Source organism: Daktulosphaira vitifoliae, unplaced genomic scaffold (assembly GCF_025091365.1).
Source record: "Daktulosphaira vitifoliae isolate Bord-2020 unplaced genomic scaffold, ASM2509136v1 Scaffold_1, whole genome shotgun sequence".
Taxonomy (NCBI): domain Eukaryota; kingdom Metazoa; phylum Arthropoda; class Insecta; order Hemiptera; family Phylloxeridae; genus Daktulosphaira; species Daktulosphaira vitifoliae.
The window spans coordinates 67,323,132-67,338,118 of NW_026099572.1; the positions used below are offsets into that span (position 1 = coordinate 67,323,132).

General features: G+C 25.8%; 1 protein-coding gene across 2 annotated transcripts in view; it reads right to left on the minus strand.

Moving 5' to 3' along the window:
* LOC126895848 (zwei Ig domain protein zig-8-like) overlaps positions 1 to 11,351 on the minus strand; it is a 170,892-nt gene extending 159,541 nt beyond the window's left edge. Inside the window, exon 1 of one of the 2 annotated variants that reach the window (XM_050668125.1) lies at positions 10,795 to 10,879. In XM_050668125.1, coding sequence (XP_050524082.1) covers positions 10,795 to 10,861 — 67 coding nt within the window. In that variant the 5' untranslated portion in view covers positions 10,862 to 10,879. Of the gene's footprint in view, positions 1 to 10,794; positions 10,880 to 10,957 lie in introns of those variants that run through there. The other variant, XM_050668124.1, reaches the window with a different exon arrangement.
* Between the last annotated feature and the right edge of the window lie 3,636 nt (positions 11,352 to 14,987).

Here is a 14,987-nt window from a genome sequence, read left to right on the forward strand (position 1 = left end):
TATTATCCCATACAAAAAATTTGATTTATTAAAAAAATATCAATTACTGAAATGTAATAACAAGAGTATTAATAACAAAATATGTTTTAAATAAGAGTATAAGAAACACGGTGAAATATAGTAAGGTGTAAAACGAGGACGTTTCCGATTCGCCCGACGAGCATATTTATTTTATAAGTAAATCGTTGTTGTATTAATAACAATTAGGTTTTAAGTATTAAATTATAGTTTATTACTTAAGCAAGTTATTTAAAAATATAATTATGAAAATTGGTTAAAAATTTGAACTTGTTATCAGTCATAGAATGCATATTTTCCTACAATCATCAATAAATAATAAAACAATTGATATTTGAATAAAAAACTTTGATCAAACAATATAATATAAACTAAGATACTTAAAAATTTATTTTATAGCCATAGGATTAATTTGATACATAGCTATCAAGATATCCAAATTTTAATCGAATATACCAAATTTCTCTACATTCAACAAGTTCCCACTACTTTTGTGGTGTTACATTACAAAATAAAATCTAATAATTATTAAATAAAATAGTGATTAGTGATAGTAATCTGTATAGAATAATTCGAATTATTTAGTATTTAGGTCGAAATAGAAAATTTATGAGCTAGTTATTTTTAACAGAACTAACATTCATATAAAATGTAACCGTAGATTAATAACTTAACGTTATTCGTTTATATAAAAAATATAAATATGGCTCTTAAATTTTTAATTTTGTAAAATTATTTAAAACATGTGGAAATAAATATTACAACATAACTATAAAAATATATTTTAACATATAAAAGTTAAAAGATTTTGTTTTGATGATAAAATGATATTATTGAAAAAATATACATCTATTTTCACACATTTATTATTGGAATGTTTTATGTAGTTTTTATAAACACAAAACTTAATTCAATTTTTTTTTTATAAATGAAATTAGTTAATTTGTATTAATTATAGATACAGATAATATCTTAATTTGTTTTATTACATAACTTGATATTTAAAATATAGATATTTAAATATATGATATATAAAATATATTTAAAATATAAAATCAAGTCATTGTGAAATTATTAATTACATAAGTAGGTATGTTATACTACAATTGTTATTTTGATTGAGCCTGAAAATAAATAATCAATAATTTATTTTACTGCGCGTCATAATACTTTTCTTGACTTACATCTTATTCCTCTTATAATATTTTTAAAACGCCCGTTGCAATAATTTTGTTTATAAAATAAGACTAGAACGAGATAAAATAAGAGCTAATGCAATATCTTGGTAAAAGTATTATTTGTTCATAAAAATGTGATTCCATTTAACGAGAAAAAAAGATAAGACAACAAAATATGATTATATTATGATATACTTTTTCAAGTTTTATGCTTAAAACTTTTTAACTTAAAATTTTAAAATGATACAATGACTTTTCCGGTGAATATCTTTGGTGTACTTACATGTGTGAAAGAATAGTCCAAGGATTGAATTTGAAAATCCCATATGCGAATTTCACACTGAGCATATTTATTTAAGGTATGTGCAATAAATTAATCTAGTATGTGAAAATATACATAAATTGTTTAGGTAATAGAATAAAAAAATTATAAAACATAATATAACATCTACTGAAAATATGTTGATTAATAACAGTCAATCACTAATTTTTTAATTAATAATTATTTTAATTAATTATATGTACTAGTTTAAGTACCCATACTTTTGGTTGACACCGAACATCATTTATAAAATGACACACATACATATTTTTACTGATACGTTGTACATATCGGCACTTATACTGCAACAGTAGATAACTTATAATTTTACAAAATGAGAGAGATTCATCAATAACTATAAAATAATTTTTTTGGGGCATTCATAGTTATATTGTTAATTATTAAAATAAAATCACTTCTCGCATTAAGACACGTATAAATTAAATTTGTTTTTTGTTTACCCTGAAAATTTGAAAAATTGAGATACACACTGTTGTGGTATAAATGACAATATCTGACTTGTAAAAAAATATTCATTTATTTATTTAATCTTGGGGAATTACATTTTATAAATCAAATAAATATTTTTAAGTATAAAAAATTAATTAAATAGTCATCGTACTTTTAAAAATGATGACCAAATTATTCATGGGTCTGGTCTTTTTTATTTTTTAGACTATAGTACAAAAAAATAACGATAAAAAAGATATGTAACTTTGATGATTGACTAAGTAAGACAGTCCGCAATATTAATCAAATAAAACACGTATTATTATGTTATTAATAAAGAAGTATTTATTTTTAATTATAAACCAAAAACGGATAACATTTCTCAAATATCTTCTGGCATTAATTATTAATCAAATTGAATATATTTAATTGTAATTAAATCAACAGCTTGGTTTGAAAAATGGTCAATAGAAAATCAGTTTACTTCCCTAAATACATTTTACTTATATCGTTAGATAATTCAAAACTATTTTATCAAAAATCAAAACATCCTAAGGAAATATTCTGACCATCCAATTTTTAACTTTAAATTTTGAAATGAATAGCACTTATTTTTAATGAAATAATGTAATTTTAATGTTCAAGCAACTTTTGTTGTAATTTAATTGATTAAGAGTTTCATTTACAATGGATATTTACATAAATACCACGGATATATATAATATATAATGAGTTGAAATGCAAATTTTCCTTAATTCGAGTAAAGTTAAAAAAAAAAAAAAAAAAAAAGTTCTTTTTCTGACCAACTTTAGTTTGCAGTAATTGTGTTCAAAATTAATTATACTTGGATAATTGTTGAAAAAATATAATAATTATGATTGAAGCAATTATGACACGCTTTTATTCTTCAAAAGTTTTAGTTAGTATATCAAAGATAAATGCAATGTCTCTTTCACACCAAACTGAATACGTGACGGGATTGGAAAAATAGAACGTGATTCTTAATTTGTTTACATTTATGTCAACCCAATATTGAGATTACGAAGTAATTTATTTTTACCCGAGAAAACCGTTCTCTATGTAAATCTCTTTTCAGTCGGATCCTTAACGAAACCACTCTATTGCTCCCGGGTAGGTAATATATTATACGATTTTTCAATTTTGATGTACAATAAAAAATGTGCATGCTTAAAGCTGTGCATGATTTGATGAATACAAAGACAATCATTTACAAATTTTCAACTTATTCAACCAATTGAAGATAAAAAAGAATTTAAACGATTGGCATTTATTTTCAATTTACAATTATGTAAATGACTTCAAAAATTTCAAAATTAATTAATATTTACTATCTTTGCCAGCAGCAATCAAGTATTATGTCTTGAGTTTACTTTGGGAATTTACTGAATTAAATTAACTTTAATTCATCCATATTTTAAAATGATTCTTATCGTATACGTGAAAATTCATTAATACATATTATGGAACAATTTTATTTTATTAAACTAACATTAAAATGATGAAAAATACAATAAAAATGGGAAATTCTTTTGCAATGTGCTAAAATATATTTTTAGTGATTTATTGATAATTTCGATAGATAATATAACTTTTCATTCATTTATTGTACAGACTAAAAATGTTCATATATCATAAGATTCTACTACAAAGCGTCCTTTTGATAAAATACAAACTATGTTCATGCTTACAAACACTATTTCATATAAATAACAAAAACATGGTCATGTATAAATTTTATACTTTTGGCTTTTATAGAATACGTGTTATGTTTTTGAATGAATTTACGTAGGAATCTGTAACAGTGTTAGAGATTGTTTTTATACAAAGTATTCCGTCCTATTGATTAACCAAACCACGTATCATAAAAAAGTTAATTTAAATAATAAAAAAATTATTGTGTATCCTTTGTACTGAAAAATTAATATAATTTACAATTTAATCTTAATAATTCAATAAATCTCTTTGTGATGTATAAATAAGTTTATATAATACCTTACATTTTGATTATTCACTTTTTTTACTCGGTATTATAAATTGTAAATTTTTAAATTTATAGACTATTAAGTCGAAATAGCCAATGATTGGTAATACTGATGTCTTATTAAATAACAGTATTTAAAATAGTAATACCGCTCCATAACATTGAAACCAATCGATCAATTATTTTTTTTTTAATTTTATATAATAATTTAGGCATAAGGAACAATTTTAAACGAAAAGTAGACGCAAGGTAAAATGTTTTGTGGACTATAAAATAAATGATTCTATTACGTTGCACTAATAAATTAATTCAATACTCTTCAAACCCGTTGACGCACACTAAATTTTAAATTGAAAAGTTAGAATCAGTCCAAAAACCTAACTATCTTTGTGTTTTCCATTGTTGTGACTAATTGAAAATAGAAATTCCAGAAAATTTGATCAGTGTTTTATTAAAATAATATGACTTATTTGTAAACTAGAAATTAATGTTTACATAAAGTTTGGAAAAAATAAATTAATAAGTGTTATTAAAAAAAATTAGTGTAGTAAATACCAGTTGCATAATTAGATTGGACTCTCCGTATTAACTTCAGGTATTAAAAGTTAAGCGAGCTGAAATAATCCGAACATTTTATATGTAGGGGTGGTTTTAGTACCCTTTCAGTAATAAAGCAAAGCCGTGTTGAATAATTGAAAAGAGTATGTCAACTGTCAAACTAACGACATGTCATGTGATTGTTATGTCATAATATTACTAGGTAGATGTTTTGCAATTGTTATGTAAATAACAACAAAAATAAAGGATTGACAAAGTTCTAACTTATATTTAGTGAGTAAAATAAATTCAGCATAGTAAATTTTGCTGTCTTACCATCTTTTAAACAATAATTGTCATAATTATTACTATTCTATCTGAATTATTCAGAGTATTTTATTCGATTTATATAATTTTGACCTAGCGTTGAAGAAAAAAGTATACTACACTTATTGATTTAACTAAACTGTTGTTAAAAAAACCACAATTACAAAGTATAATACATAAGTAAATTATTATAAATATTTGGCCAATAATAGTCAAATAAGTAGAGTATTGCGTATTTTTAAATTAACAAATTGAATTATATTTACCCTCTTAAGAGGAAAAATTTTCAAAAGAATAATTGTACGGTATAAATGAAAAAGAAACCTACATAATATATTTTTACATTTCTACAGATATTTTTAAAGAAAAGTTTGATTTGTAAACATTTATATTTAATAAATTTTAATGAAATAGTATTTTTAAGTAAAAAAGAATACGATACTGGCGTAGATCAATTTTAGTTATTTTGTCAGTTTGCTGTTATTTTTTTTATTTATTTGCTGACCATCATGGGAATTGAATCAACTAAAAAAACAATTGTATTTAATCGTAGAACAAATAAGTATTGTTGTAACTATTAAAGAAATAGTATGAACTAAACAACACAATTTAGAAATAATCACCCGAACGTTAATAATCATCCAGATAGATTATTTGGAAATAACACATTGAACTTCAACAGAATAAACGTCTTTTCCATTAAAATATCTGCATGCACTAACTCTTCTGTTATGTAACCCAGATTAGTATTTAATAGTATGCAGTATGGCCAAAAGTTTAACTTGTCTTGACAGTTTGCTATCGTAATAGCCACCATAGTGAACTTAGTAACAGCTATTATTCCAACTAACTTCATGTAAACGCAGCCTAATAGATTACAAACACAAACATTATAGAAAATTAAAAACATAAATGTTGAATAAGCTCAACTAATTTATCCTGAAAAATGACTTATCATTATGATGTTCAAAGCAGTGTTTGGAATTTCATTGTATTATCTTAAATTTGAAAAATGTAAAATTCAGATAAACTAGCGTGTGTACTAGCAACCTAGCATTCCAAATTAAATTAAAATAATGTTGTACATGCTTGTTCTGTTGTAGTCCACTTTAACTCCGTATAGATATTTTTGCTGATTAAGTAACAGAAATAAAATACGGAATAATAGTTGAGATATGAACAAATACAGATTAAAACTATTCACGTGAAGTTTCGATATATATTTTAACATGCACGAATAGAAATTCTTGGAAAATTTTTAGATTAAACTTTATGATTGCAAATGACAACTTTCAATTACCCGTTAAATTTAGAAATTGTGTCCCAAATCCAACAGACCGGCATGGTCGCACAAAATTTAAAAAAAAACTCTTAAATTAACTGTTTAGCTAACATGACGCTGAAATCAAGGCGGATATAATTACAAGAAGCAAAAATTAACGAAAAATTGTTATTGAGAAGGCCTAGAGAAAATCTAGTACAATTATACACCTGAAAACATTACATTTACATAGAAGAGAACGCTACTATTTTGCACGATATAAACAAAGTTAGAAATAATATGAATTCTTGTAGTAATTTTAAAGGAAACATTTATTATATCAGACGTGACCCCCTCGATCCGCATTACCAAACAAGGGGAGGGGGGTGATCGACGACAGACACCACTTTCAATATAGTTTTCTGCGTGAATGTACGCCGCGCGACGACACGTGATGTATTGTTCGGCGGAAGGACTGGCGTCCTGAATATCTGTTCCTGTCGCGCCATTGCCAATAGTCCAATACTTCTAACGGACACGTATTGCTTGTTGAGTGCTGTTGTTAAACGGGCCTCCATTTCTAATAATATTGTTTTCTTTTGGGAATTATTTTGCTTTACATAGCTGTCTATTACATTAGTGATACAATTCTACAAAAATGAATTAACATATGAAGCATGCGACAATCTAATAACATCATTAAAAAAAAAAAAAGAGTTGTGATGTCATTTTGTAGCTCAGTTTTTAAACTATAAATATCATTTGTGTAAACTTTTAATAATTTATGCTTAGTTTGGTGTACGCTAGAAATTTCATTCTGTATTAATTACATATGACTATCAATGAAATACTGTCGTGATAATTACATATGACTATCAATGAAATACTGTCGTGATAATTACATATGACTATCAATGAAATACTGTCGTGATAATTACTTTCATTTGCGTACATAGACGAGGCTTGGTCCTAATAAAAAAATATTTTGTATAAAAACTTTAGGATAAAAACATTGGTAATTAATTGTATTCGTTGCCTCGGAAGTGTTATCTGAAGACACCAAGCTAAATTAAAACATAAAATAGTAAATTTTTACACAAACTGTATCAATAGTTTAAAAACTTAGTTATAAAATAATATAACACATTTTAGAGCTACTTTTTTTATTATGCTGAGCGTTTTTTACACTAAGTATGGCGAAGTGTTTTTATTAGGATTAGTTATTGAGTAGATATGGGCCTAAAATAGTGATAGCAAATGCAAACTAATAATTATATTGTATAAACGGATAAATGGATTTCACAACTTTACAAGTATTTTAGCAAACCAACTGTTTACTATTTCATTTGTGTTTTGCTTATTAAGACACATTACTAATTAAAGTTATTCTCTTTATGTCAGTAGTTGTATCCTTCAAGATAAGTTCATTTGTTCATTTTAATTAAAATGCAGAACGTAATGATTGATGTTCATTCGTTATTAACATAATTTCTTAAGTATTTAATCATTTTTTTTTTTATCATTTTATTATTTTCAATATTTTGTATGGATCAGTTCATACTTAGGGTATTATTAAACATAACTATTTACCGTCTGATAAAATCTTGGCGAACAAAGGTGTAAATATACACTTTACTGAGACTTTCCCATTCGGACGCATCAATTTATCCTATTCATAGCGTGCAATGAAATAGTGTTCAATAAAAAAAAACATTTTTAAAGAATATTTGTAATTTATTAAAAAATATCATCGTAATTATATATTTGTTCGAATTTATAGAACTGTATTTAATATTTATTATTTGTAATTGCTTAACATTCTTATTGATCAAGTCATATTAAATAATACCAACTTAAATTAATTATAACATTTTTGCTTATCTATAACACCAGTTAATAGATTGGTTGCAAGAATTCTTACTAACTTGTTGATATGTGCATTACACTGTTGGAAAATTAATGAACTCACGTAAACCAGAAAATATTTCATGTAACATCAAATGTTAAGCACTACTAGGCATGTGTCTCTATGATAATAATGAATCGTTCCAGGAAGTTATACTTTTAGCGTGACAACTTTTTCCGGGATAACGTCGAATGTGTAAAAAAAGTTTTTTGCAGTAGAGTTTCTTTATTTTCATCAAGTTTTTTTTTGGTTCAATTTTACTGCGAAAACGATTTTTAATATTTAATAAAAAGTATATTGTATACTGTGTAAAATTAATTTGTCCTTAATGAAATAGTTTTTATTACAATAATGAACATTTTTTGAAATGTGTTTTGTTCAGAAGTATTCATTGTGTTAAAATTACATTTCATTGAAAACACAATTATTTTATTATTATTGTACAATAAATGTATCTATACTTTTTAAATGTTCAGTAGGCGTGTATTTGCATTTTGTACGACAATTATAGTTCAATTAATATAACTTTTATCTGAATGATTAGATGAACATAAGATTTTTTCTATTTCTATTTATAGATTTTCCATCGCAAAAACTAAGATGTCGAATAAAGTATATTTGGTTTTCAAAAAGATGAAGTTCTTATTTCTTATGTCCTACGGAAAAACGTTTAAACTTGATGACTTAAAAAAAAAATCAGAAATCATTATAGACTGTAATAGTGCATAAGGTGGAGTAGATACTATTACCAAAAATTTGTGCAACTTATACCGTGTTTAGAATTACATATAGCAGGCTATGTGTTAATTTTTATAGTCTTATGAATATTATTGAAATAAATGTTCAAAAATATTTCTACATAATATATAAATAACTCTACGAAATATATTAATTACAAGTTCTACCATCAAATCATTGTTAATGGATATAATGATTTTTTTAAAAGAAATTATCAAATGGAAAGTGTAAAAAATTATGAACAGGAGACATCTAAAAAGTGTGAAGTTTGTCTGTCATGCACTTTAGAAAGAAAAAGATCATCTACTACAATGTTATGCTATAAATATAAAAGGAAATAAAGAGTTTGTTTCGTTTAAATGTTTAGAGATTTTTTTTATAACATAGTAAAATAAATAATAACCATGTAAGATTAATTTATAAATGAAAAATGTAAGAATAATGTTTTAGAAAATAATTAAATTTTTTATTATATTTATACTTTATTTTTATGCTTCATTAGTACAGTGAATAATAAAAAAAATTTTAAATGTGACGTACAAAGTATGACGTGTGCTTACTCAAGTAATACACAATAGGGCGTCTTTTGTGAAGTTAAATGAGTTCCCTTATAAACAAAATATGTAATAATAATTAAGTTATGATCAGTATTATACATTAAACGTGCTGCTGAGTCGTTAGGTTAGGTGTATTTGACAACTTTATATGTCTGTTAATAAACGGCAAACTTGCTTCAAATGAAGTATGAATACTTATACAAGTACCGTTAATTCGATCATCCACAATTAATAGAAACAGAAGAAATGAATGTTTTAATTTATATATAACTAAGTGCAAAATGTTTTGATGTTACGTACAATTTTTTCAGTATAAATTATTCTGCCTATATAAGATTAAAATTATAAATAAAAATAGTTTGTTTTGGTAACGTAATATGTTTTAACGGATTGCAACAAAACATATGATACTTTGTATTAACAAATAAAAGTTTAACTTAGAAAACATTTTGAACGCATTTATAAAAAACTAATTTTCAAATAACGAGTAAATATTTCTTTATAATTATAATGTACTTAATTAGAATACATGATGATTATACATTAGTACATGATGTCATTTGTAAAATAATTAAAAAATGATTTATGACGTACAGTTTGAAATTTTCTTATTACATTTCAATTGCTATATTCAAAAGATATACGAGTATTATTCTCACACATTCATTTGAAGCGAAATATTTTGCTGGAAACTAGTCGACAATCTCGTTTGCATAATAATTATTTCTGCATTTATCCTTTTAAGCTATAACCATAAGATCAAATGTGTATGGAAAAGTATAGAGAAAAAAGTATCATATCGATGCGTTACTCATAATCATCCCAATCACGTTTGAAAAAGAACATGACTCGAGTTGCTATTTTTAAAAATTGACTGTCATCCGGTTAATTTTTCCAACTTTGAATGAAACTAAGAATATGAAATTTCGATATTTGACAGTGTTGTATAAATAGGAAACTGTGTTGTTTTGAACTTTGTTTTTTCATTGTTTTGCATATTATATGTTTACATTTAATAAACAATTAGTAGTAAGTTTTGGCTTTCACTTTGTGACCAAAATGCCATGAATTCAGATTATAGTTTGAAACATAATTTATCAAGTTGATCTATGTAAGGTCTTTAGAAAAAGGGCAGTTGTAATTACTACATCGCCTAACATTAGTGGCTTGACCATTGTGTTAGTGATTGCCTTATTATTAGTAAACCCTTTTCGGGATTAGTTATTCATAGAATATCGCCATTATGCGGTCAAAAAACAACAATGATTTTATCATATAGTGTTTATTAATTATAAATTAATATCTATAGGATAAAATTTGTGCTTATACAATTTTATTCTTAAGACTTTTATAAATTCGATGTGTTTTTTTTATAAATCCAATAAATAGTTATAAATTGATTTTGTAATTTTCGAGACCAATTTTTATTATTTTAATATTTAAATGGCTAATTATATTTCTTTAGAAGTACTTCTGGTTAAAATTGTAAATAACTCACCAAAGGCTAACATTAAGAGGGCGCCGCTCATTAAACTCCTAGTCCATACGGAGAAATTTCTCGCCATTTTACGTTTTCTTTGCGCANAATTATTATTTTAATATTTAAATGGCTAATTATATTTCTTTAGAAGTACTTCTGGTTAAAATTGTAAATAACTCACCACAGGCTAACATTAAGAGGGCGCCGCTCATTAAACTCCTAGTCCATACGGAGAAATTTCTCGCCATTTTACGTTTTCTTTGCGCAAACTTTTGTGATATAAAAGACTCGATTGATGCGCGTAAATCTCTGCAAGCAATAATCAAAAGGGTGAAGATACGGCGAAGCTACGCGTGGGAAAAAACGAATAGCAATTAAAGCGTCGAACGAAAACCATGTCGGCGAATGTACGAAAAATCAAAGGGAAATTTACTTATGTATACTGCGAATCACGCACACGGTAAATACAACTTACGCACATTTTTAGAGAAAAAAAAACACGTAAAGAGACACTACAGTGAACATCGAACGGACTGCTCGGAACGGGTTGCCACGACGGAGTCTGTGGTCGTCACGGTAGCCGACGATAAGCTTTTCCGGCCTCGTCCTGCAGTGGCGCATCAGCGATCACGACGGCGCACAATTCGCTCTCAGACTTTGACGTTTTCCACAGATTTTTTTGCCATATTATTATTATTATTATTATTATTATCCTTTTTTTTCCTTTTCTTTTTTCGTAAGCTTACAATTTTTTACTCTTCTTGTGCATGCCTTTCTTTTATTAATTTCGCATTCCTTCCAATCCCTTCACATGTTATTAAAATATTATCAACGTCTTTACTTTTTTCTCACTATTTTGTTTGTATATCATTAGTGCCTACGCAGTTGAATATATATATACATGTATGTACAGAAAAATGCAATCAGAAAGTCCTTCAAGTCTAGACTGTCAAGATAAAATGTCAAAGCAACAATGGAAATGTTAATATTTTAAATAATAATGTAATTTTTTTTAATGAAATTACTATTTCCATATGATAGTTTCAGCATAAATTGTACGGTATGTTGAGATAATTGATCGATTTTGAATAATGAACGTTGAACAATATCACACGTACTTCGCAAGACTTAAGAAATTATTTTAGCCGTTTGAGCCTACCAACCCTTTAAATATCCCACGATCGTTGGAATATTTCGGTCAAGGGATCTGATTGCATCCCTTGTCACCGCTAGGTTTATTGTCTGCGGCAGAAACTACTAAATGCGTTCATTAATTGCCGTACAAAATGTACATAAATAGAAAACGTCAAATCAAACAACTTGAACGTTAATTATAATGACGCCGAGAATCCCAAATTTGTAGACAATTAAATTTAATTATTATTAAGGAGTTTGTATTGGATTTATAATATTTATTCTAAAACGTTTACTATGTAAGTCGATAATAAAAGCCAAACTAGAGAACTTTGTATCTGTTTAGCTAAATAATTATCATAACTGCTATGGTTAGTTAAATAAATTGGGTCGCTTGAATCGAAAGTGACCTTTTTCCATACTAATTATCCCAAAAGTTAAAAAGCGATCTTGGTAAATATTTTAATGGTAACCATTTTGTGGTATACAAAATGTGTCACATGAGACGATGACCGTCATTTATAGAGTAAATGATTGCAAGACAAACAATGTAAATTTTGCTATTACTTTTTAAACAATATAATATAAAGGTATTTTTCATTTCAAAGATTAAAAGCAACCTAATAGTTAATGTTGAAATAAGAACTTAAGGTCAAATGAGATAAATTATAATGATTGGGTTAGTTCTAATCGTATTTGTTTTAATGAGCGTGTGTTATTATTTAGTTTACATTAATGATAAAAAAAAATACAATGAAAACAATATTGTTGGATACCTTTAAGTAATGAAATCAGTTTGAAGCTATCCCATAAGTTCATGTTTATTCAAATATAAAAATCTAAGGAAAAAATTTTGTTTCATATTTCTGTCAACTCAAACACGATGTTTCATATTTTATAATCTAATATAGTACGAGATAAAAATAAGCTTGAAAATATGAATATGGATAAAATTGATTTGTCACATATTTCACTCCCACATTTGAAAAATATACTACTCGCGTACTCGTGAGTTTTGATAATATTGTTTTTCTTTGAAAACATCCTAACACTATTTGAGCCAACAAAAATTCTTATGTAACTTTTGTTTTGTGAATTATTATAAACTTTTTTTAAAAATCTATTTCAAACATATAATAACATACTTAAGAAAAGTATTTAGATTGGAAGAATTTGAGTATTAACCGCATAAAAGTTTTAATTTCTATTAATTCATCATTATTTTGATGTAATAATTATCTTATTAACGTAGATTCAACGCGTTTATTTCTGAATAAACTCGAGTTTTGGTTAGAAATAAATCTTATACGTAGTAATTTTATTACTATGGCAGTATTTCATTGTGATAATACATTCAGTGTAATTTTACGTTGATATAAATTTTAATTCATTAGATACTTGAAAGTGTTAATTTTGTGCATCAAGATCTTTACCTCAAGTTCCGTTAGAATTTGACGATGAATATGTCGTTATTATTAGTAAAATATTTTCTGAGTAAATAATATTTCATTTTTTTCAAGCATTTTATAAATAAATTACTCGTGTTTTACGAAAAAATGACTTTATGTCGTATGACCGAAAAACGTTTAAGTTTTATCCGTCATAATAGATGTCATTTTCACGCGGTCAATGTATGTTTGACATGATGTAATGTTTATGTAAATTTGTAAATATGGTTTTACAAATTGATTGACCGACATCGACGTTGATTCCGATAAAACTGTCACCTAGGAAACGTGTGCCGCGCATCTTTGGCTATAATGTTACTTGGACTTGTGAACTTGAGTTGTAAAAAAAATAATAATAAAATACAACCTGGAACATTAATGATCTTACTGTATGGAAATTTACAACACAGCTGGTATGTAGAAAAGTCACAAATCCGGGTCATATTCAGATTTTTGCGTGGAAAAAAATAGTGTTGTACTCGAAAAAATAATAAAAATAATTTGTCACCAGTGGCATGATATTAAAATACACTGGCTGTAATGCCTCAAAAGTAATATAGCACAACGTTTGAAAAATATTAAACGTGAAATCTTAATGGTCCTAAATCTTAAGGCAATTTACTACAAATGTAACAAATGTTATTAAATTGTAATTCATTTTGTTTTGAAATTAAACTCATGTAAATTTCACTAAAAACAGTTATCATAATATTTTAACGATTTATTTCGTTAAAATAAAACTACAAGTTCTTAGTAAATAATACGCTTTCAATTTTTTTGAGTGTTCATACATGACTGTTTGTTTATTACAAAAATCATCTAAAAGAGCAAAGATGTTTTTTTCTATGCACGAATATTAATAGCTTTAATTAATATTCGTTAAATTAAAATATATTTCAACGCGACACATAATCGCATAATGGAAGGTATAAATATAAATTATAAACGGTAGAAATATTACTTTTTCATATTTTAAATTTTAATAAAGAAAATTTAAGAAATTATAATTAATAGCGAAACATTTATTCATTTGACAACCTTTATGCTTTTCAAAGACTAATGATTGTTACTTTTTTGGGGTTGTTAAAACAGTTGAATTAATTTTAAAAAAAGTTTCTGATTATAATAATTATAATTTCGTGTCAATTAAAAATATATTACGTTTACTAACATAAAAGTCAAACATACATTAACAATATTTTCATGAAACTTTATTAATACAAAGCCATTACTTAATTAATGTGAACGATAACAATAAACTGTATTAAATTTTGGGAGACTTATGTTATTTACAATGTAACTTTTTAATGAAATGTTCATTTAAATATCAATGGAAGAACATTTAAAATTATTATGAATTTTCTCCGAGGAATAACCATTATAAATAATATTTAAAGATAAATCATATTTAGTAATTTAGAAATAAATGAGTAAATATTTTTATCAAAAATATTTGAATAAATCCTTTGTATGTGGTTACTTCTAACTGAATTAAATATTTTTCAAAAGTTACGATTTAGGTTCAGACCTCAAAATTCTACTATTCATCAACATCACGCATCCGTTGAAACCAGAGCCATTGCACTTGAAAGAAAATATTATTATGCTGCAGTTTTCTTGTATGTCACA